Below are 21,097 nucleotides of genomic sequence, written 5' to 3'. Positions count from 1 at the left end.
GTGAGAGAGAAAAACATAAAATCTAATGTGCCGAACAGCAAAAAACTGAAAAATGATAAAAAGAAACAAATGACGCATTTGATGCGAATACATTGGATCTCACATCAACTATTCTCAGTTGTTCAATTTCTTGATACAATTGACGAATAACCAGTGGTGGATTGGTCATTGCCTTCTCTTGATTCCTCCAAGTCTATTGCATCAGATATTGTGAGCACAGCAGCTCCTGGAGGGAAAAGTTGAATGAACTCTCTTTTGAGATGTGTCAAAGTCGGTCTGTCTTCTCCGTTTTGTGCAAAACAAGCTTGTATCAACTGAAGAAGTTTTGATTCTTCAGCCTTTCTGAAATTCGGTCTTTCTCCGTTCACTATCTTCTGCCCTGCCACCACACCTTCATACTCCCCAAACGGGATCTCCAAAGCTAAGCACTCCCACAGCATCATCCCAATCGAAAAGGCAATTGATTCCTTTGTTGCTCCCATCTTCTTGTTGATCAACAGCTCAGGCGCCTTCCACCTCAGACACTCTTTTTTGAAATCGTCCTCATCCTCAAAGGCAGATGAAGGAGGTGGAGAGTCTGTGAATCTCTCGCTCATCACTGAAATATTGGACGACGAAGAAGAGACAACAGGTAATGAAGAGATCGATGAGGAATCTGAACTATCATCCGATGAGAAGTCAGAGCGCATCACAAGGCAGATCACCATGTGTTCAGAAAACAACACAATATGCGGACTCAGGCTGGCCAATGACTGAAGTGGATTTTCCATTTCATCAAACGAATGGAGTGCCAGATTAGCCACCCAGAACAGGATCTGAGCAGCTGTCTGCTCCCTCTCCTTCAAGGATCCAATCAGCATCTCCTTTGTCTTGTTGCTTCCATGCAGCAGCATGAACAATGAATCCCTCAGATCCACAATCAGCTTCTCATGAGGAGATGAACATGCCATCGCATCCACCAGATTTGACATCGACGAGGTGGTGGGACACAGATCCTCACCCCGAACAAATGTCGAATCTGAATCAGTTGTCGAAGTGGTGGAAGTGGATGAAATGGATGGTGAAGGAGATCTCTTTCTCACCTCTTCTTCCTCCTCCTTTTCCAACACCCAATCAGGGATCTTGTCTGAGTCTCTCCCCAAGATGTATTCAGTGGAACCGCTCTCACTCAACAAATGCTCTGATGATTCTGAGTGTCCCAAACTTTTTTCATACACCCTCTTCTGGATCCTCTCTTCATTCTTCTTCTCTGCCTCCCTCTCTGCTCTCCTCCATTGCTCCTCAGGCGACATCTCCATCGTCACCATCTCAATCAGCTTCGGATCCTTCTTCACTGTGTCTTCCACAATCACTTCCAGCTCTTCTGTTCTTCTCTTTTGCTTTCTCCAGCGAACAGTAGAAATCACAGCAATCATCAAAACAACAAAAAGAACAATTGCCATAACAATCACAATCACAACCCACCACGACTTCTTCTCATTTCCACCTTCAACGATCCTTTCGTCTCCTTTTGCCTTTGTTTCACTTCTATTCTTCAGAACGAAAGGCTCAGTTGAACTCTTTGGATTTCCAAAGTATATTCCAACTGAAACTTCTGTTTCGTTTGATGCGTTTTGCACCTGTGAAGACGAAACTCTTCCATGGACTTCATTCTCACTTTCATATCCTTCAATTACGAATGAAAAATCCTCAACAAGCTCAGAGTCAGTGGTTTTATAAGCAACCCAGAATGATAAATCACATGGGAGCAACAGCTGACCTTTGAAAATGAGCTCAATTTCATCACCAGTTTCTTCTGCTTCCACGCTTCCTAGCACTGGAATAAACAGCGAATTAGATCTTTCTTCTGCTATTCCTTGTAGCTCACAGCCTTCATTCAAAATCCACAGAGAGGAATTATCTTTCAATCCATCCCCATCTTTCAAGCTCTGAATGTGCAACATCCCAGATTCATTGCACATAATATTTCTTCGAGCGGATGGGTAATTTGCAATTGACGGGTTGTTCTCTATAAATTCTCCCTTCACGATTTTCATGCTCCCACTTGATATTGACAGACCGCCAACTGACGAATTTGTGATGATTGTATCCCTCATCACAACATTGCTTCTGCTTGTGTCCAAGAGCGAACCGTTCCATCTGCACAGCTTCTCCTCATTTGTTTTTCTTTCTTCTCCTGAATTTGCTTCTCCATCTAATATGCACGAACTGATGAAAACATTGTTGCATTGGGCAATCATCATCGCTTTGCCGATATGTGAATTAATCTTGCATCCCACAAATGAGCAATTTGAGAGTTCAACCATCGATGAAGTTGACTTGAAGTGCATTCCGCTTGATATGTCTGCTTGATTTGTTATGTTTTTGATTTCAACCAACGAAACATTGACTGTTCCGCTTTCACAATCTGCCAACTCCATCCAGCTTCCTCTCTCAACATCCACTTCATTAACATTTTGCTTTGAAATCATCACACTTTCGCATTCAGTGCATTCAATGATGCTTCTTTTCGCAATCACCTTTGATGCATTCAATTCGCTCATCTTTATTTCTTTGACTTCAGCAAAGTGGAACAGACAATTCTGAAAAGACAAATCAGAAACCGTGCAACTGTCGAATGTGATGCTTCCACCTTTTGCTTCAACTAGAGAAAATGGAACATCTGGTTTAACTACAAATTTTTCGGATTCTTTTCTTCTGAACTCAACGACATACAGTCTCAGTCGTCCGTCTTCAGCAAGAATCAGGGATTTGTGTTCGCTTTTCATTATTTCTCCAAAATTGAAGCAAATTCGCTCGAATGTGATGCTTTGTTTCACAGATATTACACTTTTCGCATTTCCTCCAATTAGTCCTTCGACTATCACAGATGCGCTTATTTCGCTGTTGAATGATTTTACAGAAACGCTTCTCAGAACAAGCTCATTCTCCAGAGTGGTGCTTTTTTCCACAAGAATCTGTGAATATTGGCTTCCGATCACGTGGCGAGCACCCACATCCAGAGATGAGCATGGTGAAGCAATCTCGCCGCATTGCTTTGTGTTCGAACTGTTGATCGTTGCGCCTGAAACAAAGATTGTTTCACTTCGATATATAACGACCAACAGCAGCAAATCTTCCTCTGTCGCATATCCACCTTCTGAGCATCCCCACATTGCCAGATCCTTCACAAAGGGTGATCTGAAATCCAACATAAACTGCTCTTCTCCAACCTGCTTTTGAATTGTTTGGCACTGCACATACACATCTCTCCCGCGAAAAGCCTTGTTTCCGAGAAATGTCACATCTGAAAGAATGAAAGGCAGCTTCATCTCGCCTTCGTATGAGCTTTTCAAATACAGACCGCCTCCTCTTCCAGAAGATGAGCAGAAACAGCTCAGCACAAGAGAATTCACACATTCCATCCGTCCTCCTTCGCTCAGACAGAACAGAATTCCTCCTCCTTTGCTGGAAGCTTCAGACCCGCAGTCTGTCATTGTTGAGTTTTCTATCTTCATCTTTGCATCACCGTTTCCTGACCATTCGATCAGCGACGGGTATTGAGATCTATTCTGCTTTATATGTTCGAATGAACACTTGATGACAATGATATTCCATTCATTGTCAACGTTATCTTTAATTCTCCATTTCTGGCTCACATCTTCAATGGAAATGACACTTTTTCCTTTCAACTCCACATCTCTCACTGTTGCATTCCATAAATCGATTTGAGAAAATGTTGTGATAGTGATCAGTTCCTTTTGTGACTTCAGATTGGTAATTCTTGAGCTGCAAATAAAAACGTTTCCTTTTGGAGCATAAAGCAGAGAATAATCAAGATATCCACTTTCTGAACTCGCCACCTCAAAGCAACACTCTTTCATGTTCGCATTTCCATCTGACGTATCAAAGAAAATGAGTACATCTGCACCGTTTTCAAAACTCAGAGGTATTTGCAGTTCAATCTTCTCAATACAGAGATTGCCGTGACACCAAACAGCCTTCCTTTCCAAACCTTTCATATTCGGAGAGAATGCAATTGAGGCAACCTCATCATTTCCTGATGTCAATGTTGATGATCCATCCAATCCAACTTCACTCCTCATTTCGGAATACCCTCTCACAACAATTTTCTTTTCATCACTTTCACCAAGCCTTTTCAGAGCCTTCTCAATTGTTGCACATGGATATTCGGCAAATCCGCATATTGCGATATCCCCACTTTTGTTCCCACCAGCATGTGCTTCCTTTGACATGTTTGTCCAAAAATATAAAACAAGTGGAATTACACAATCTTCACTTGTTGTTCCTCTTTCACATCCACACAACTGAGTTAAATCATTCAAATCAAAATTAAATTCCAGTGTATTTTTGTTAATCACAGGAGAAAGATCCTCTGAACTCACAAACACATTCTGACCTGCATTGGCATGGCATTCTTCAAACATCACTTCTTTCAGAATGAAATTTGAAGAACTCCCAACCAACAACAAGTATAGTCCTCCTCCATTACCTCCATTTCCCTCCTCGCTCCTTGCTGAATCGCAGTTCTTCAATTCTGTTACTCCATTTCTTCCGCTATCAGAATCCTCTTCATTTTTTGTCTCAGTGTCTGACACATTTCCAACGCTGAACCATGATCCTTCTTTCATCTCAACAAACACTCCACCTCCATTTCCACCAGTGCATCTGCTATTCTCGAACAAACCACCAATAACTTCGAATGAGCATCCGCTTTCCAGCACGCATTCAACTGCTCCTCCATTCTTTCCAAATGAAGAGAATCCAAGAAAAGAGCAGTTCTTTAGTGACACAGCCTTCCCACCGATTGCAGAAAGAGAGCGAAAGGAGGACAACTGATCCGACAGAGGGACTTCCGCTTCACATATTTTTGAATTACTCACAGTAATTGATGCCCCATTTCCAACACACATTAAGTCGCACTCGGCTTTTGAAGAGACCTCCGTTAATTCCAAAGCATCGATTGTTCCAAAAGTGCTTGCTCCTCCCAGTGAAATAAGAGGAAAGCCAGCCAATGAAATAGAATTTGTGACAAACTTTGTGATATTAACAAAACCGCTTGTTGCTTCCATGAACACAAAGGAAAGCTCTGCTTCTGTATTTTGCATTGAAATTGAGCATTTCTCCATTGTCAGCTTTGCAGCCGATGTCACAGAAATGAATGCTTTGTGCGACTGCAATTCTGAAGGCAAAGAAAACAGCAGCTGACTAATAAGAGCATCTGCTTTAATTTTCACCAATGATAAATCAACACCATTTGCATCATCCCCGATAACCCATCCACTCCCTTCAGCATGTCCTCTAATGGTGCATGTGGAGACTTCCAATTCCACTTCATCTGTCATCGTTATCATCCCGCTTACACAAACCTTTTTTTCTCCTTCTTGTTTATCCAAGGTGTGCTTCAAAGTCGAACAAGGAAACTCAACAAATCCACAGTGCAAATGATCGAAACTATCCTTGTTGCTCACGACAAGATCTTTTGGTGATGGAATCAGATACACACACAGCGGGATGTTGACTCTTTCGTATCCTCCGTCAAACCCCCGAATTGTATTGATGGTTGCATTCGAAGCAGTCAGAGATGAAATTTTCCCCTTAGTTGCTGTGGATTTCAGATTAACAGAATCCACAAACATATCGCTCCCCCATCTGGCTTCGTTATCTGAGAACGAGGCAGTAATCGAATATGCTGCACTTTCGTCTGAAATCGTCAGAAACAATCCACCTCCTCTTCCTGTGATGGTTGAAGCAAAGCAGTTGTGAATTTCTCCTTCCTTAACATTCAGACATCCAGAAGCACCAACCTCAAGGTCTAATACTCCTCCCTTTTCCGATATTGTGCTTCCGCATCTGGAAATTGTGCATCCTTCCATTGTCAGATCCACCAAACTGCAATTGGATTTCACAAGAGAGGCTCCCTCTGATATTCGCACAATATCAGAAAAAGTGCAGTTTTTCATCAGCAACATTGTTTCTGCATTTTGTGAAAGTGCAATTAAGCATGCATCGCTGAAAGTTTGATCCCACTTCACGTTTTCCATAATCATTTGTCCTCCATTCAGTTTCATGAGGGAATTGAACAGATAGCATTCTCTTGAATGAGCAGCATTCATCGAGATGTTCAAATCTGATAAATTGAATATTCCACACACTCTAATTTCAAACAATATGGCATTCCTTCCAGGGGTAAAATCTGTGTTATGGAGAATGCTCAAATCGCTGATGTTTCCTGAACCACCATCAACTCCAAACAGAGTTGTATCACCTTCTTTGAATCTCGTATTGATGAATGATCCTGAAGACGAAGAGCCATGAATGGTTATCATTCTATCGCCAATTCCGATTTCTTTTTCCTCCACAATTACTCCTGAAAGCACGCTTATTTCTTCAATAATTTCATCGATCATCTGAGAAATGCAGTGATTGATTGTTCTGCATGGGTGACTTTCATAGAATCCACAAAATGCTGTATCTGTTGCTTCTGTCTGTGATTCGGCAGAAGACACAAAGCGAACACTTCCACCATTTTTTAACCAACTGCTTCTATCAGTATTATTATTCCAAAACAAACTGACTGTCTTTGTTGTTGATGTTGTTATGCATGAAGGATGAATATTATTCATTGTTGATCCATGAAGCACAATATCATTACCAGCAACTTTTGCTGTGTTATTGTGAAAAAAGCAAAAAAACAGAAGTATCCAATCACAATCCGGTTTCAAATAAAGCATCACAGCTCCTGCACTGTATTCTGAATGGCATTCAAAGAATCCGCAATTACTGATTGGAAAATTGATAGAAGATGAGCATTGATCAAAGCCTCCACCAGTTCCATCTCCGTCTGAATTGCAGCTGCAACGAATAAACATTGAATTCACCAAGCCTGCTCCATTTTCTGGATAAGATGCAATTAACATCATTCCACCTCCGTCATTTCCTGCTTGACAATTCTCAAAAATAGTATCATTAAAAATGCATGACAAAATATTATTGTAATAAATACCTCCTCCAAAATAGTAACCAATTTTCTCCGTTGAGCAAGAATCAAACGTGCAACTCTTTATGATAATAGATTTTATATTAAGTGCAAATATTGCACCTCCATTGTTTGAGGATGTGCACTCAATGAATAAAGAATCCGTAATCGATAGCGAAGCCTCAGTGTTGTTGCTGATGCAAATAGCTCCTCCATCAGGAGCATTGCATTCTCTCCACTCGCACTGGGAATATGTTGCCGATTCATGTATTGTTGCTCTTATGGTATTACCAAACCTATTTGAAGAGCGGTGATTCTTTTCAAAAGAAGAGTTGAAAGTAAAAAAGTTCAGTGGATGTTCGAAAAGGTGAAATGCAACATCGTTTGTGCAGCTTTCATATGATTTGATCATGCAGTTGTCGAGCCGACTGTTTATTGAATGATTTATTTCAGATTTGGGTAGAAATGAAACAGGAGCGATGGATACATTTGTCAAAATGCAATTATCGAGCATTTGAGTTAAACAGCTTCCTTTACAAAGAACTGGTTCATCTCTGATGAAAGCTATATCAGAAATTGTTGATTGCTCTAGTGTAATTTCGGATGAGCAAGTGGATTCAGTTATTGAGGAGAGGAGGACATGGCCAGGTGGAATGAGAATTGACAGATTTTTCAAAATTGCAATACCACTGCATTGAACGAAAGGAGCATCAGATTGATTTGGGAAACGAAATGAGCATTGGTTGACTTCGAGTCTTGATAAACTTCCAATGAAAAGTGAATGAGTTGAAGTCACTTTGTCAAGTGTGGCAAAGGACAATAAAAGTGAAGAGTTGCTCAAAATAATGCGAGAATGAACATTTGAACTTGCCTTGGTGAATATTGAACTTCCATCAAATCCATATGAAACCTTTTTATGTATTAATGAATCATTTGTTTTGCTTTGTTCATTCAAATGCAATTCACTTAGAGAGTGTGCTCTCGGTATCCAATCAAAAAAGAGAATGGAGACGATAATTAATATGAACGTGAAACAAACGAATTGTGGGAAAAAAGTTAAAATGTTCAATTTTTCTAAAGATCAGAAGCCCTTAATAATTGTAATATTTTTAACTTTGAGAAAATTATGGAAATGATGATTAAAAAACTCCATTTTATTCAAAAAAAAAAAAAAAAAAAAAGTTGATGGGTTAGAAATAAAAAAGAAGATCATTCTATTAACATTATCAGAAAAGTTTGCGCATCATCAAGCATTTCATAATGGAGGATAAGTTTTTATTTTCTTTAATGTTTATTTGTATTTTTATTTTATTAAATTTTATTTTATTTTATTTTATTTTATTTTATTTTATTTTATTTTATTTTATTTATTTATTTATTTATTTATTTATTTATTTATTTATTTATTTATTTATTTATTTATTGATTATTATTATTATTATTATTTATGAACATGATTATTATTGAAACTTTCCTAATAGGCGGACACTTTCCAAAAGGGGGGACAATAATTTTAATTGTGGTTCAAGGATTTTTTAATGATAAAACTTTCTTTCTCATTTCATGTATTTTTTTCAATAGTAAACACTTATTGGTTGTAAAAATTATGTGTTGAATAATTATTGAAAAATTTTTATAAAATGAAAATTTTCAATGATGAGTTGAATTTATAAAATTAAAGGGATTGATCATTCTTTGTAAGTGATGCTTGAAATAATTCGTTTGACAAAGAAGAACACATCAGATGTGAACTTTCAAGCGGTTCAAAATAAGGTTCTCCAAATATTCAGTTCGAAAACAGCAGAAAATGTTTCCAGTGACCTTGAAAGATATTCACCTAAAGACAACTTTGATCTTGTGAAAATATTCCATGCATCATTATTGATACACTCTCCGAAGAATGATTCTTGCCGAACTATAGCATAGTCGACTCTAATGAAGAAAACTCGAGTTTTCGAAATTTTGAATACGCCTGTTTCACAAAAAATAAAGTTAGCTGGAAAACCATCTGCTCTTGGAAAGGAAGAAGAGTTGGAATAAGTTCAACTGTGCATACAAAATTACAGGGAAGGAAATCCATTCTCTCAAAGAACATTTTTGGATTACGTTAATCATCAATACGAAAAAAGTTTAACATTCAATTACAGCAGAGCATTTCTGAAAAGACATGAGTCTTTGCTCAAAGAACAAATTGCAGTTCCACTTGAATCGAAAAGATATGAAATACTGCAGGAGAAAGGAAATGAATACAAAAACGAATTGTAATTAAAATTAACAAATGTTCTGGCAGAATTAACATTTTGCATGGATGAAACAGGCTGCCAGGAGTTTGAAGACATAAAGAAAAAATAGTTATTTGCCATATCACAATAAAAAAGGGTTCAGCAAGGTTTAAAGTTTATTGTGATAACAGATTAATGTAACTGATGGGATGCATCCGATTCCCTTGTCATTCAGTTATTCCTATGTTATTGGTTAAAAGGCAAACTGTAGACGAAGACCTATTCTCAAAAATGATTTTTGGAGTTGAATTGGAAATGAGATCTTCTCCAAAGGGTTATAGCACATCAATTGCATTCATTCATTGGCTTTGTGATTGCTTCATTCCTCACATAAACCGTATCAAAAAAAACCATGATGAAAAAACTTTATTACTAGCAGATGGGCACAGCTCTCATACGTCCGAAGAAGCAAAAAACATATTAGTTCAAAATAATGTGGAGTTGCTTATCATTCCAGCTCACTCTTCCCATTTATTGTTACCTTTGGATCTTACCACTTTTTCTTCATTCAAAAAAGAATTTAAACGATTAGCGGCTGAGTTACCACCCACAACACTTTCAAAATATGTCGAGAACATCATTAGAAGTTTTCAAGTTTCAACTGTTCATTATCAAAACAGAGCTGGATTTTTGAGAGGTGGGATTTCTATGTTGATTTAAGATAGTTGCAATTTTTCTAAGCTTGATGAAGATCATATTGACAAGATAATCTCCCAGATGAATATTGTACGAATCAAAGATAATAACAACATTAAATTACCTTTGAAATTGTCGGGATCAAATTTTGATGATTGGGTTCTGGAGAATTCTGAATTATTGAAAATGAAACTGAAGAAAAAGCGGAAAAGATTGCTCAAAGATAAAGATGGTCTCATCGAATCGAGTTAAGAAAAAGGATGTTATTACTCGTGTTTTCTAATATAAAGAAGAATGAAAAGATTTATGACTTCAGAGAAATCGAAAGAAAAAAATACAGACACATCATTGTCAAAGAAAGATAGAATAGATAATAAAGAAATTTTTGAAGACGCTTACGATGATGATGAATTAATAGAGAGGAATGATTTTGAAGAGTCTGAAAAAGAAACATTATTTGATGAATTGTTTGAAGGAGATCACACATTTGCGGATCAAAAGGAAAGTGGGAATAGTTCAAAACATGAAATAGTTGTTTCTATTTACTGAACGAGAAGTTTGAGTGTCATGAAACATTCGAGCATTAACAATGTGAGTGATACTGAAACAGAAAATTCAACAGAAAAAAGTGTCTGAAATAAAAAAAAAAAGAAATGAAATGATAAAAAATAAAAGAATTATGTGGAACAATTCAAAAGAAAATGAAAGTTTAATCATTTTTGATTAGAACTGGAGAAAAAAGCTCACGATGAAAAGGTTCAGGGATCGAAACTTGGCGTGGGGATATTCAAAGTCAACTAATTACCGAATTATTTATCTTCCGATCATGAAAGTGGCGAATTAATGTGTGTGATAATCTTTGTGTATGTTTTGTTTAAACTGAGATGAATCTCTTTCTTTTTTATGTAGTTAATAAATTGTTTAAAAAAATATTTCACATTAGCATCAATGCTGAATAATGTGAAATAATCATCGCACAATTTATCATATGGGTAATTCTTTTTGAGAAGTCGCAAATGTTTAATTTACTAATAAATCAAAATTTTCATATTATGCTCAAATTTCTGTATTTCCTCACGAATCTTTTCAAGAATGTGTGTAATAGCATTATCTTTAAATAGATTCCATATTTGCGAAGTTTGGTGAATGCCAACAAAAATTTGAGCCAAACATGAAATTTTTGATTTATTTGAAAATAAAACATTTGCAACTTTTCAAAAAGAATTACCCACATCGTTCAAACAAATTGTTGGTTTTGCCACAATTAATATCCCTTGTGTTCTGTTCTCTGCAGATTTGAGTTTGACTCAAATATTTCAACATCTTTCACTTTCGAAGTTTCGGAGTATTTTTTGTGAAAAAATGTTTTGCATTTCTTATCTTTCAAATAATGCGTTTTAAATAATCTCTCTTAATTGTTTTTCATTCATCAATTAATTCAGATCGTTTTTAAAATAGCAAAACCTGAAACTCGTTGCGGAGGCGAATTGTTTGCACTTTTGAAACGAACGATTAGTAAATGCATTTTTGTTGTAAAGATGATTAAGAATAAATTTTATTATTTTTATGACAATTGCCAATTTCAACTGCAAAGTGTGGAAAATAACTTTTGAATCAATTCTTCTTTTAAGAGTTTGATAATTCGTTGTCGTTTTTTATTTCTCGAACCTTTTTTTGTAGAAACACTTTGAAAAATTAAACAATGTGCTGCTTTTTTGCGAGATCAGTTTATTCTTTGCAACATGAAATCTCTTAATAACAATAACAGATGAGGAATGGTGAAATGAAAAAGCAATTAATTTTTCTCCTTGAAAGCTGAAACATTACACACATTTCGTGAACGCAGTTTCGAAGTTGAACTTCTATTAATTATTTTTATCTTCTTTTCAAATGCTTATTGTGACATCTTCTCTTCAATTTCAAGCCCACTTGCAGTTTGTATCCAAGAACAATTAATTTTTCTCTGAAGGTGATGTTCCTTCTCTGATTTGAACGAGTTTGCTTTCTTTTTTTTATTAATTTTAACGTATTTTATTATTTTCATCGTCATTTTCTTCTCCATCTGTTCTATCTCTTATTACTCTCCCGTGAATTCAAAAGATAGTATAGCTGCATAAGTCTGAGAAACTTTATCAATTAATCAACGAATTCACAATTAGAATTTGATCTTTCTTATTACCAAAAAGTTTTTTCATATCTCTTTTACGAATAGTTAGTTGTCTGGTTCAATTTCTGGCAGGTGCAAATTCATTTTCAAAAATATGGCTAATTATTTTTGAAATGAGACTTTTGTTGGAGTTTTGATCAAAATTTTGTTTTCAATGGGATTTGGATGAAATTTTGTTTTCGCAATAGCAATATAATAAACAACAAGTATTTCTTTTTTCAACTCATTTTTTTCAAAAAACCCATTGAGAACAAAATTTTGATCAAAACTCGAACGTAAGTGTGATTTCAAAAAGGATCAGTTATATAAGATTAAATGAAAAATTTAAAATTGGAAATCGCATTGTGCTAATAACAATAGATTCAATAACATTTTTATAACAAAAAATTTTTGGTTTAATTTGAAAATTTTGGAGTACTTTTTTTAATTTGAAATCTTTCTGTAAGAAAATGGAGTGGTTTTCTATAAATTAACACCTATCTTTTGCTATCACAAAATAAATAAATAAATAAAGGAAAAACTTAATGAAACGTTTTTGCGTTTATTAGATACCAGCAGATCTCCCGTGAAATGATCATAAAAAGAATAAGCTCAGACTACAAAGCTTCAAAAATAATTACCAATATATAAGAGTAAAATTAAAAAAACAGTTTAGCGAATGAGGTGAGCATTTGTGGAAAACTATAAATATAATGAATAACGATTAAAAAAAAATATATAATGAAGATAACAACACATCGAAGTGGATGTAAAATCAAAGCATTTATGTGAAATGAACAAAAACAAATTATCGACGAACAATTCAAAAATAGCAAAAATTGTGAGTGACATCGTACATGAAAGTTTCTTTATGAATCCTTTTCTTCATCATCCTCCTCCTCTTCATCCTCTTCTTCATCCTCATCTTCTCCTTCGTCATCTTCCTCCTCCTCCTTTGATGGCTTATGCATTTTTCGACCGCGGTTTAAATTCACTTCTTCCTCCTCCTCATCTTCATCTTCCTCTTCGTCTTCCTCATCCTCACCTTCTTCATCTTCTTCTTCCTCCTCTTCCTCGTCTTCATCATCATCCTAGTATATTTTTGATTATATTTATTTTCTTTAAAAAAAAAGGAGCAAAATTAGAATCAAACCTTGATCAAATATTTAACTGGGTCAAGATAAACTTCATCTCGAATGATAAGTGCAATTTCAGTATCCATAAACTCGTCTTCAAACAACTTTTAAATTTAATTGAAAAATATCACAAAAAAAATTTTTGGTTGAAACTCAGAAAAGCAATAAATAAAGCTTTACCTCGAAAAATGTTGTAAGCTCAATAGGATCATCGTCCGATTCGGATTCATCATCATTTTTGGATTTTTCACGTTTTCTAAGACGATCTTTTTCAAGGACTTCGTTAAGTTGCTGAACCTTCTTGATAATGTTCTTCAAGAATAAATTTGTATAAGTAAAAAAATATTAAAAAAATGATTTAAAACAAAACAAACCATTCCAGGCTTCCATTGAATTCTTGTGCCCCCAGTGGCCTTTGTGATTCCATCCTTTTCGCTTTTGGAAAATTCTTTTTCGAGAAATTTGTTTTCAAAATACGGATTCTCCTTGAATTCCTAAATGAAAAAAAAATATTCGAAAATTTGAAATCCCATAAAATTAAAATAAGTTATACCATTCTCAAAATGAAACCATTTTTTGGAGCTGGACAATCCGTAAAATCAATGTCAATGCAATGAGACATAGCCTTCTGAGTATCGTCATCCATGAAAAAATCAACCAAAGCGGTATGATTTCGAAGGGCTGTTAGCCATAGCCCAGGAGTTTTTCGGAAAAACTCACTTCTTTCACGGAAAAGAGGTCTCATGAGTTCAAAATGCTTTCTGTGAATTGCTGAAAGTTCTTCTTCCATTTTTTTATTCACATCTTCCACTTCAGTCTGAATCTTTTGAAGTTCATTCAAAGTTGATTCTTGATAAATGATTGTGTTTAAAAAATTGAATTATGATCGATTAAAAAACAAAAGAAACAAATTGAATATTCCAAGATCTTTTCTAAAATGTCAACTGAGTGCATCAAACCATCGAGTAGAATAGGTTCTAGCCTTTGATCGTTGGAGTGATGAGCTGATGCCATTTGTGTTCTGTTTTCGATCACAAAAAATCCTGACAAAGGGCTATGATCCTTTGAAAGCCCATAACAAGAAAATGAAATTTAATTTTTATGGAAAAGTCGACGTGCCAAACTGGCTTCTTTCGGAAGTCACTTTGCTTTCAAAATATGTTTGCTATTGTTATTTTGTAGATGAAATTGAATTGAAAATTTCCTCTTTTAGTCATCAGTTCGTTTGAAGGCAATTTGCATTGGAATTATAAAGGAAACACTTGGAAATGAAATAGAGGTTATTCATATTTTTCTTGATATCGTTTTATTTTATCAATTTGATTTATTTTCGAATTTTTCATTGTGTTTTTCAGGAATCAGTTTTTATGAAACATTTAAATTCGGCGGGAATAAACCCTTCAGAAATTCGATCAGCTCTTGCAGTTTTACGTTTCATTATTGTTTGCTCCAAAAAATTGAAACATTTTAATATTATGAGCCTTTATATCGAAAAAAATTCAGATAAATGCTGTTCGTTTTAGCTGCAGTGAAGAAGTATTGCTAGATGAACTCCAACAGCTTGGAGTACCAATCGGTGCGATTTGTTCAATATTTTTTATTTTTCAAAATAACATCAACATTATGTTTATATCAGAACATAGCAAAGTTATTTCAAAAGAAGTTGAAAAGAACAGAGATTTTCTTGCAGAATATTTGACTTCAAAGACATTTCATCGTTTGCAATTGTAGATTTTAATAAACATTTATCTTTATTTCCAAATATATGCAATATTCCCTCTGCCCCTCCAACAATAGTTCCAACATTGGAAAGATTTGATTACAGAGTTGACCTTCCTGTGCTCTGTAACTCCTCTCGCCAGGTTGGATTTCCTATTGTTTCATTTGAAATGCAACCATCGGCAATTGGAGAAGAAGCACCATTTCCCACAGCAAAAATCTCAATGAGTTCATCAATGTTTGCATCCCTCATGACGGGTGTGTCCTTGCTCAAAAATTAAATATTTTTTTAATTTAACTAATTTTTGCATTTGTGATTGTCTCACGGAAACGTTTATTTAGAAATGGAAAAGGCTTCTAAAATACTGGATCAAGTTGATTCATCAAATGCTAGTTCTTCATCTTCTTCTAGCACTCTTGAGTAGTTCCACTTCACAACTTTTCATTATTTGTTTGATGTTATCTATCAAGGTTTTTTTTTCTTTTTTATTTTGAACAAAAACGCAAATGAGAAAAAGAATTGGGGAAAAATTCTTGCATTTTTGAAAAAACAACAATTTGCTCAAAACTTTTTCTTCAATCATATCATTTTAAGGCATACATTCTCATACAAAAATTATACAGAAAAATAAAAAAAGAGAGAAAAAATTTCGTCAATAATAAGTGAAACAAAAACCATGAAGAAAAAATTTTTGTTCCTGTTAAAAAACAAAGATCAATATTCCCTTCATTACATCAAATGGACAAAAGTGCAAGAAAGACTACAGATATTCTCAGAATATCTTGTGATGTCTACGCAGGGCCTCAAATAGACACAGGAGAAGTTGTTCGTATTCTTACAGAAGAATCCACAGAAAAGGACGTATTATTGAACGATACTCGGATTTTGTTGGATTATTTTGCAGCGAATCGTTTGTATTTAACAGAAAATGTTTTCAGTCACTCATTTTTTATTCTGCAACATTAGAAGCCCAGCTTGATGTTGAAAAAGAAAAGACTGAAAAAGATACGTCAACTTCGCAACAAAACGTTTCAATTTTTGTTTTTTCTCTTCGCAACAAGGACAGTTTATTTTCGCTTGTAAATGTTTGCTTAATTTTTATTTATGCATATTTTTACTTTATGAATATTTTCTCTCTTCAATGTGACGAATTTGCAATGACGATTGACCGTTAAGGTTGCAAAAACATTTAGAGAAGTTAACGAAAGAAAACAAATTGTTATGCTTGGGCTAGATTCTGATGTGTGGGACGACGACGAAACTTTACAAGAAAATTGGGAACAATACATCCTTGGGAAAGCACAAATTCTCAAAACAAAATTTGCAGAAGAAAGGAGGCATCGGACCGCACGAGCTGAACGATTCGGACTTGGGAAGGCAAAAGCCAAACCTCAGCATTGCATTGGATGCCTAGAAGAACCAGTTCCATGTCCTGTTCTTCCATATGACATAGAAATAGTGTTTCAAATGATCAAGGCTATTGATGTTCTGTACTATCCCACTTTTCCTGTTAAAATTCCTGACCTATTCTGGGATGACTGGAGAAAAGAAGATGACATGGGTGAAATGGGTGTGAGAGAGTTGTCTGATGTGATTACACGAAGGGCAGAGCGCAGATCCAATGCACAACAAGAGGCTTTAAAAGATATGCTGATCGGGGCAGGAGTCAGCGACGACCAGCGCTCAAGGCGGAGAAGCGAGTCTGATCCCGCAGTGAAGTATATCGTAAGTGTATTGAAGCAGATTGCACGGGTCGGAATCCTCCAGCAAGAAGAGGTTTTGAAGAAGAGGCTTTTCTCTTTTCTGAACAAGAAGGATACAACCGCGCTGGAGATCGAGGACGCGCAGATGGTTGCGCTTTCTCCGCATCGCCTCGATCTGCGCTTCAAAGGCCTGATAAAAATGCCATCGCCGGTGCATCTTCCTCCGAACCCGCTGCACGACGAAGATCTGGTGAAGGAGCTGGTCGAGTCTGTCTATCTGCCGCACATACAGAAGTCTGTGTTCAACTTTGCGACTGCATACTACTCAGACTCAAAAGACGATCCATATGCAGTTGGGACGCTGGGCTACAAGGGAGGCAGCGGTGACAGAGCAGCAGGGGCTGGGTTCCGGCCGACGGTGCATGCCACGCCTGAGGAAGAGGACAAGTGCCGGGTTCCGCTGAGGTGGGTGGACGAGCAGCTGATCAAACACGGGCTGATTGAGTTCATCGGCGGCGACAATGCAGTCGAGGCTGTGGACGATGATGATGCTGCTGAAGGCGACGGCGCGGCTGATGGATCTCTGAAGGAAGGCAAGTCGAAGGAGATGTCTGGGCTGAGCCCCAGTTCGACGAAGAAAGGGGCAGACGGCGGCAAGACGATGCGCATGACCTCAAAGGTGGTGAATTCACGTGGCCACTCACTTTCGTCGTCGTCCAACAAAAAGAGCGGAGCAGCTGGGCCGCTTCTGACCGGCAGCAGCATCTACCTGCCGAAGCACGGCTCGCTGGAAGAGATCTCAGTCATTTTGGGCCCCGCGATGGAGAAGAAGATCTACGACACGGGGCTGAAAGGGTTTGCGCTGCGGATGGAGAATGCGATGGGGCTGGCAAAAGGGAAGAAAGGGATAAACCGGACGGGGGCTGGGTGGAACGGGGGGATGAGAGGAGTGGGAGAGAAAGGGAAAAAACACGTGCGGTACAAAGAAAGCAACAACAGCTCGACTTTGAAGAGGAAGAAGAACAGGGCAGAGATCGCTGATTTGTCGGCAACGACTCTTCAGACGATGAAAAAAGGGGGGCAGAAGGATCTACTGGCAAGCAAGCAGAAGAAAGAGAAGAAGATGAAACTGATCAGCAAAACGATGTCGAACAAGAAGCTGGTGTCGAAGCGGAAAGGGATGATGTCGCTTCGCTCGATGGGATCTTCTTCATCCACAGCGGGACTGCTTTCTTCCTCCTCTTCATCTTCCTATTCCTCATCAGCCGGTGCCAAAGGCTCAAATTCTATCCTGAAGTCGTTCAATCCGAGCATCCTGTGTTCTGAGCTGGATGTGTCGTACAACGCCATCTCTGATTTCCCGTCGAAGGCTGTTGCGTTCAACCACCTTGTCTACCTCAACCTCTCCCACAACGCCCTCACCTCGCTCACTGAGGGAATCGTCGACCTTGTCTCGCTGAAGTACCTGTCGCTCGGCTCGAACTTCTTCACGTCATTCAACTACGAGCTGCCTCCTTCTCTCATTTCACTCGACCTCTCCAACAACATCCTGACAGAGCACAGCGTCTTCACACACATCGACCCCCCGCCTTTGGAAGAGCTGGACTTGTCGTTCAACAGAATGTCAAGGGTTTGAATGAGTCGTTTTATGTGTTGTTGTGTTTTTGTTTATGAAAATTATTTTTAATTAACATGTGTATGCTTTTGTTTCTAATTTTAATTTTTATGAAACGAATATTTATTTTCTTCGTCTTTCTATATTTGTCATCTTTTATTTCTCAAACCAAAAATATAAACAGATTCCAGATCCACTTCTGAAGCTCTCCACGCTCCAGTCGCTTTCTCTGACTGCCAACGGCATCAAAGATCTGCCCAAGGAAGTAGCAACGTGCTTCCCCAACCTTCTGCATCTGTCGCTGGCTGGCAACCAGATCGAGTCAATTGCAGACGACTTGGATCTGCCGATGCTTGTTTCGCTCGACCTCGAGTTCAACCGCCTGACAGACGTGCCGATGAAGAAGTTCTACGAGCGGGCGGATGTGAAGCGGGTGATGCTGATCGGTAACATGCTGAAGGAGCTGCCGGCGCAGCTGCCGTTCTGGAAAAACGTGACTTATTTGGATCTGTCGGACAACTCGCTCACGTCGCTGCCGAAGGACATAGCGAAGTGCAGCTTCATCACCACGCTCATCCTCCGGAAGAACAAGTTCGCTGACTTCCCTCGCGCCATCGAAGAGTTGAAGCAGCTCCGCTTTCTGGACTTGGGATACAACTGCATCTCGCTGTATCCATCGTCGACTATCGGAAGATCGAATTCGAGTGTCGAGGAACTGAATCTGTCAGGAAACAGACTGATTTCTATTCCGAATGCAATCGGTTTGTGCTTATTTTGAGACGGATGTGTCATTTTTCTTTAGATTATTTCTTCATAAAATTTATTTAAATACGTTCTTGAAATTTCTTTTATCTTTTATTTTATTTTATTTTATTTTATTTTATTTTGTTATTTTTTATTTTTATTTTATTTTTATCTTTATTTTTATTTTTATTTTATTTTTTTGATGCAAATATTCTGATTAGGCCGATGGAGCATGCTGAAGCGGCTTATCCTGAGTGACAATCTTATTCAATATCTTCCCTCTTCTCTTTCAAAATGTGCTGAGCTTCGATACATCGACATGTCAAACAATCCATTTGTGGCTCCTCCTTCCATTTCGAAAAAGGAGAGAAAAGTCAAAATTAATATCGTTGGGTTTGAAATCTGTTTCTTATTGTGAATTCTATTTTAAAGTGGTTCATTGTATTTTTTGTTCTTTTTTTTTTTTCATTTGTCTCCATGCACTTTGCTTGCAATGCGATTTATTGAATGACACATTCAATTTTCATCAACAACTTCTTCTTCACTCGCATTCTTATTCGATCAGGACTCCTCTTTTTGACAAGCTTGACCAAGTGGCTGAGCCAGACATTGAGTGGATGGAGAAGATTATGTCCGCGCGGCAGCTTCCCATGACGAGCAAGGATCACCAAAGGCAGTTTGTCTCGCACATCGACAATCCAGAAAAGGAGCAGAATGCACATGTGCTGGTGCAGCGGCTGTTTATGCCCGCGCGGCAGGGCAGGCAACCCCGAGCAAGAAGACATGGCGAAGAAGGCGTTGAAGACGATTACGATTTCTGTGATGGCGATTCTGAAAGCAGCAGTAGTAGCAATAGCAACAGTAGCAGCCGCAGCCCCAGCCGCAGCCGAAGCAGACGCAACCGGTCGAGTTCTGAGTCATCGTCGCGCTCGTCTTCTCGCTCGTCTTCTCGTTCTTCGAGAGATTCGGGTTCGCAGTCGAATGATTCATCATCTGGAAGCACTGATTCTTCGTCTTCTGATGCGAAGAAGAGCAAAAAGAAAGGGGCTGCATCGAAGTCGAACAGCAAAGCGAGCAAAAATGCTAACAGCAAAGACAAAGACAAAGGCAAAGGCAAAGCAAATGAAAAGGCAAAAGAGAAAGAGAAAGAGAAGAGCAAAGGAAAAGAAAATTCATCATCAAAAACAGCCGCAGAAAAGAAATCTCCAAAGATGGAAGCGAAAAAGGAAGGAGAGGAGGAGGAGAAAAAGAAGGATAACGAAAGCGATAGTTCGAGTGAAAGCGACAGCGAAAGTGATTCTTCTGATGATTCATCCTCTGAATCGTCTGAGGAAGAGCAAGGGGACGGGAAGAAAGACAAGAGCCTGGAAGAGCAGCTGCGGGGAAAGATGATCACGAAGGCAGCTCCGCGGGCGCCGCGGATGAAGAAGTACTGCATCGAAGGAGGGTCTCTTCTTTCGGAGTCAAGACTGGCAAAGAAAGTGGCAAAGATGATAAAGAAAATGAGAAAAAAGGAGGAAGAGGAAAAGAAGAAGCTTGTTTTGAAAAACCAGCAAAAGCTGTTTTTGGCTATGACCAATTCGAGGAGAAATGGAAAATCAACAAAGACGGATAAAGGATCGAAATCCAAGCACTGAAAATATTATGTTTTAAGCGTGTTTTGTGGTTTGATGCTTTTGAAATTTTATTGTTCACTAAAGATTTTGATTATTTTCGTTCAATTTTAGAATAAGATTATTTGTTTTTTTTTTTTTTTTTTTTTTTTTTTTTTTTTTTTTTTTTTTTTTTTTTTTTTATTTTTTTTATTTTTATTTTTATTTTTAGATGTTTTTCATATCCTCGTATATTATATTTAAGTTTTTTATTTTTTTATTGGAAAGCATTAGACTTTTTAATTTTTTTACCCATTTTGGATATTTTGAAGTTTTTTTAATTTAACCATTACTGTCTTTATCGGACTTTTTATTTCAAAAATGATTCAATTTTATTTATTTATTTATTTTTTCAAACAAAAATTGAATTGCTTAAGAGATTTTGTGAATGCGAGTGAAGTAATTTATTGATACGGGAAACAAATGCATAGAAATGAAGCTTCACAATAATTTTTTTATATGAAAACATTCAAATAATAATAAT

At 37.3% G+C, this 21,097-nt stretch overlaps 4 protein-coding genes across 4 annotated transcripts; 2 read left to right on the top strand and 2 right to left on the bottom strand.

Moving 5' to 3' along the window:
• Nucleotides 1–122: 122 nt before the first annotated feature.
• On the bottom strand, nt 123–7,246 carry MONOS_2720 (uncharacterized protein; the record flags this gene model as incomplete). The annotated part of the gene is made up of 3 exons (XM_067872662.1): nt 123–6,943; nt 7,007–7,061; nt 7,103–7,246. The coding sequence occupies 3 exons, from the start codon at nt 7,244–7,246 to the stop codon at nt 123–125; spliced, it is 7,020 nt and encodes a 2,339-aa protein (XP_067736353.1).
• A 5,327-nt stretch (nt 7,247–12,573) lies between these two features.
• Nucleotides 12,574–14,214, bottom strand: MONOS_2721 (putative protein SET). The gene is made up of 6 exons (XM_067872663.1): nt 14,139–14,214; nt 13,733–14,028; nt 13,554–13,673; nt 13,360–13,491; nt 13,197–13,283; nt 12,574–13,134 (listed from the first exon to the last, which is right to left on the bottom strand). The coding sequence occupies exons 1-6, from the start codon at nt 14,191–14,193 to the stop codon at nt 12,913–12,915; spliced, it is 912 nt and encodes a 303-aa protein (XP_067736352.1). The 5' UTR covers nt 14,194–14,214; the 3' UTR covers nt 12,574–12,912.
• A 332-nt stretch (nt 14,215–14,546) lies between these two features.
• Nucleotides 14,547–15,323, top strand: MONOS_2722 (uncharacterized protein; the record flags this gene model as incomplete). The annotated part of the gene is made up of 5 exons (XM_067872664.1): nt 14,547–14,621; nt 14,683–14,755; nt 14,816–14,896; nt 14,977–15,156; nt 15,241–15,323. 5 exons carry the CDS (start codon nt 14,547–14,549, stop codon nt 15,321–15,323), a joined length of 492 nt encoding a protein of 163 aa, XP_067736351.1.
• Nucleotides 15,324–15,633: 310 nt separating this feature from the next.
• Nucleotides 15,634–20,598, top strand: MONOS_2723 (putative small GTP-binding protein; the record flags this gene model as incomplete). Its single annotated transcript, XM_067872665.1, has 6 exons — nt 15,634–15,809; nt 15,866–15,984; nt 16,076–18,232; nt 18,402–18,978; nt 19,183–19,354; nt 19,527–20,598. The coding sequence occupies exons 1-6, from the start codon at nt 15,638–15,640 to the stop codon at nt 20,596–20,598; spliced, it is 4,269 nt and encodes a 1,422-aa protein (XP_067736350.1). The 5' UTR covers nt 15,634–15,637.
• Between the last annotated feature and the right edge of the window lie 499 nt (nt 20,599–21,097).

Source organism: Monocercomonoides exilis, assembly GCF_001643675.1.
Source record: "Monocercomonoides exilis strain PA203 chromosome Unknown scaffold1-2713096, whole genome shotgun sequence".
In the NCBI taxonomy this organism is placed as follows: domain Eukaryota; phylum Preaxostyla; order Oxymonadida; family Polymastigidae; genus Monocercomonoides; species Monocercomonoides exilis.
This window is presented reverse-complemented; position numbering and strand designations above follow the sequence as displayed.

Coding starts and splice junctions, on each gene's coding strand:
- MONOS_2721 (XM_067872663.1), bottom strand. CDS start 14,193: ATGGCATCAGCTCATCACTCCAACGATCAAAGGCTAGAACCTATTCTA. Junction 13,674..13,732: donor ATGGTTTCATTTTGAGAATG/GTATAACTTATT, acceptor TTTTTCATTTAG/GAATTCAAGGAGAATCCGTA. Junction 13,135..13,196: donor CAGTTAAATATTTGATCAAG/GTTTGATTCTAA, acceptor AAAATATACTAG/GATGATGATGAAGACGAGGA.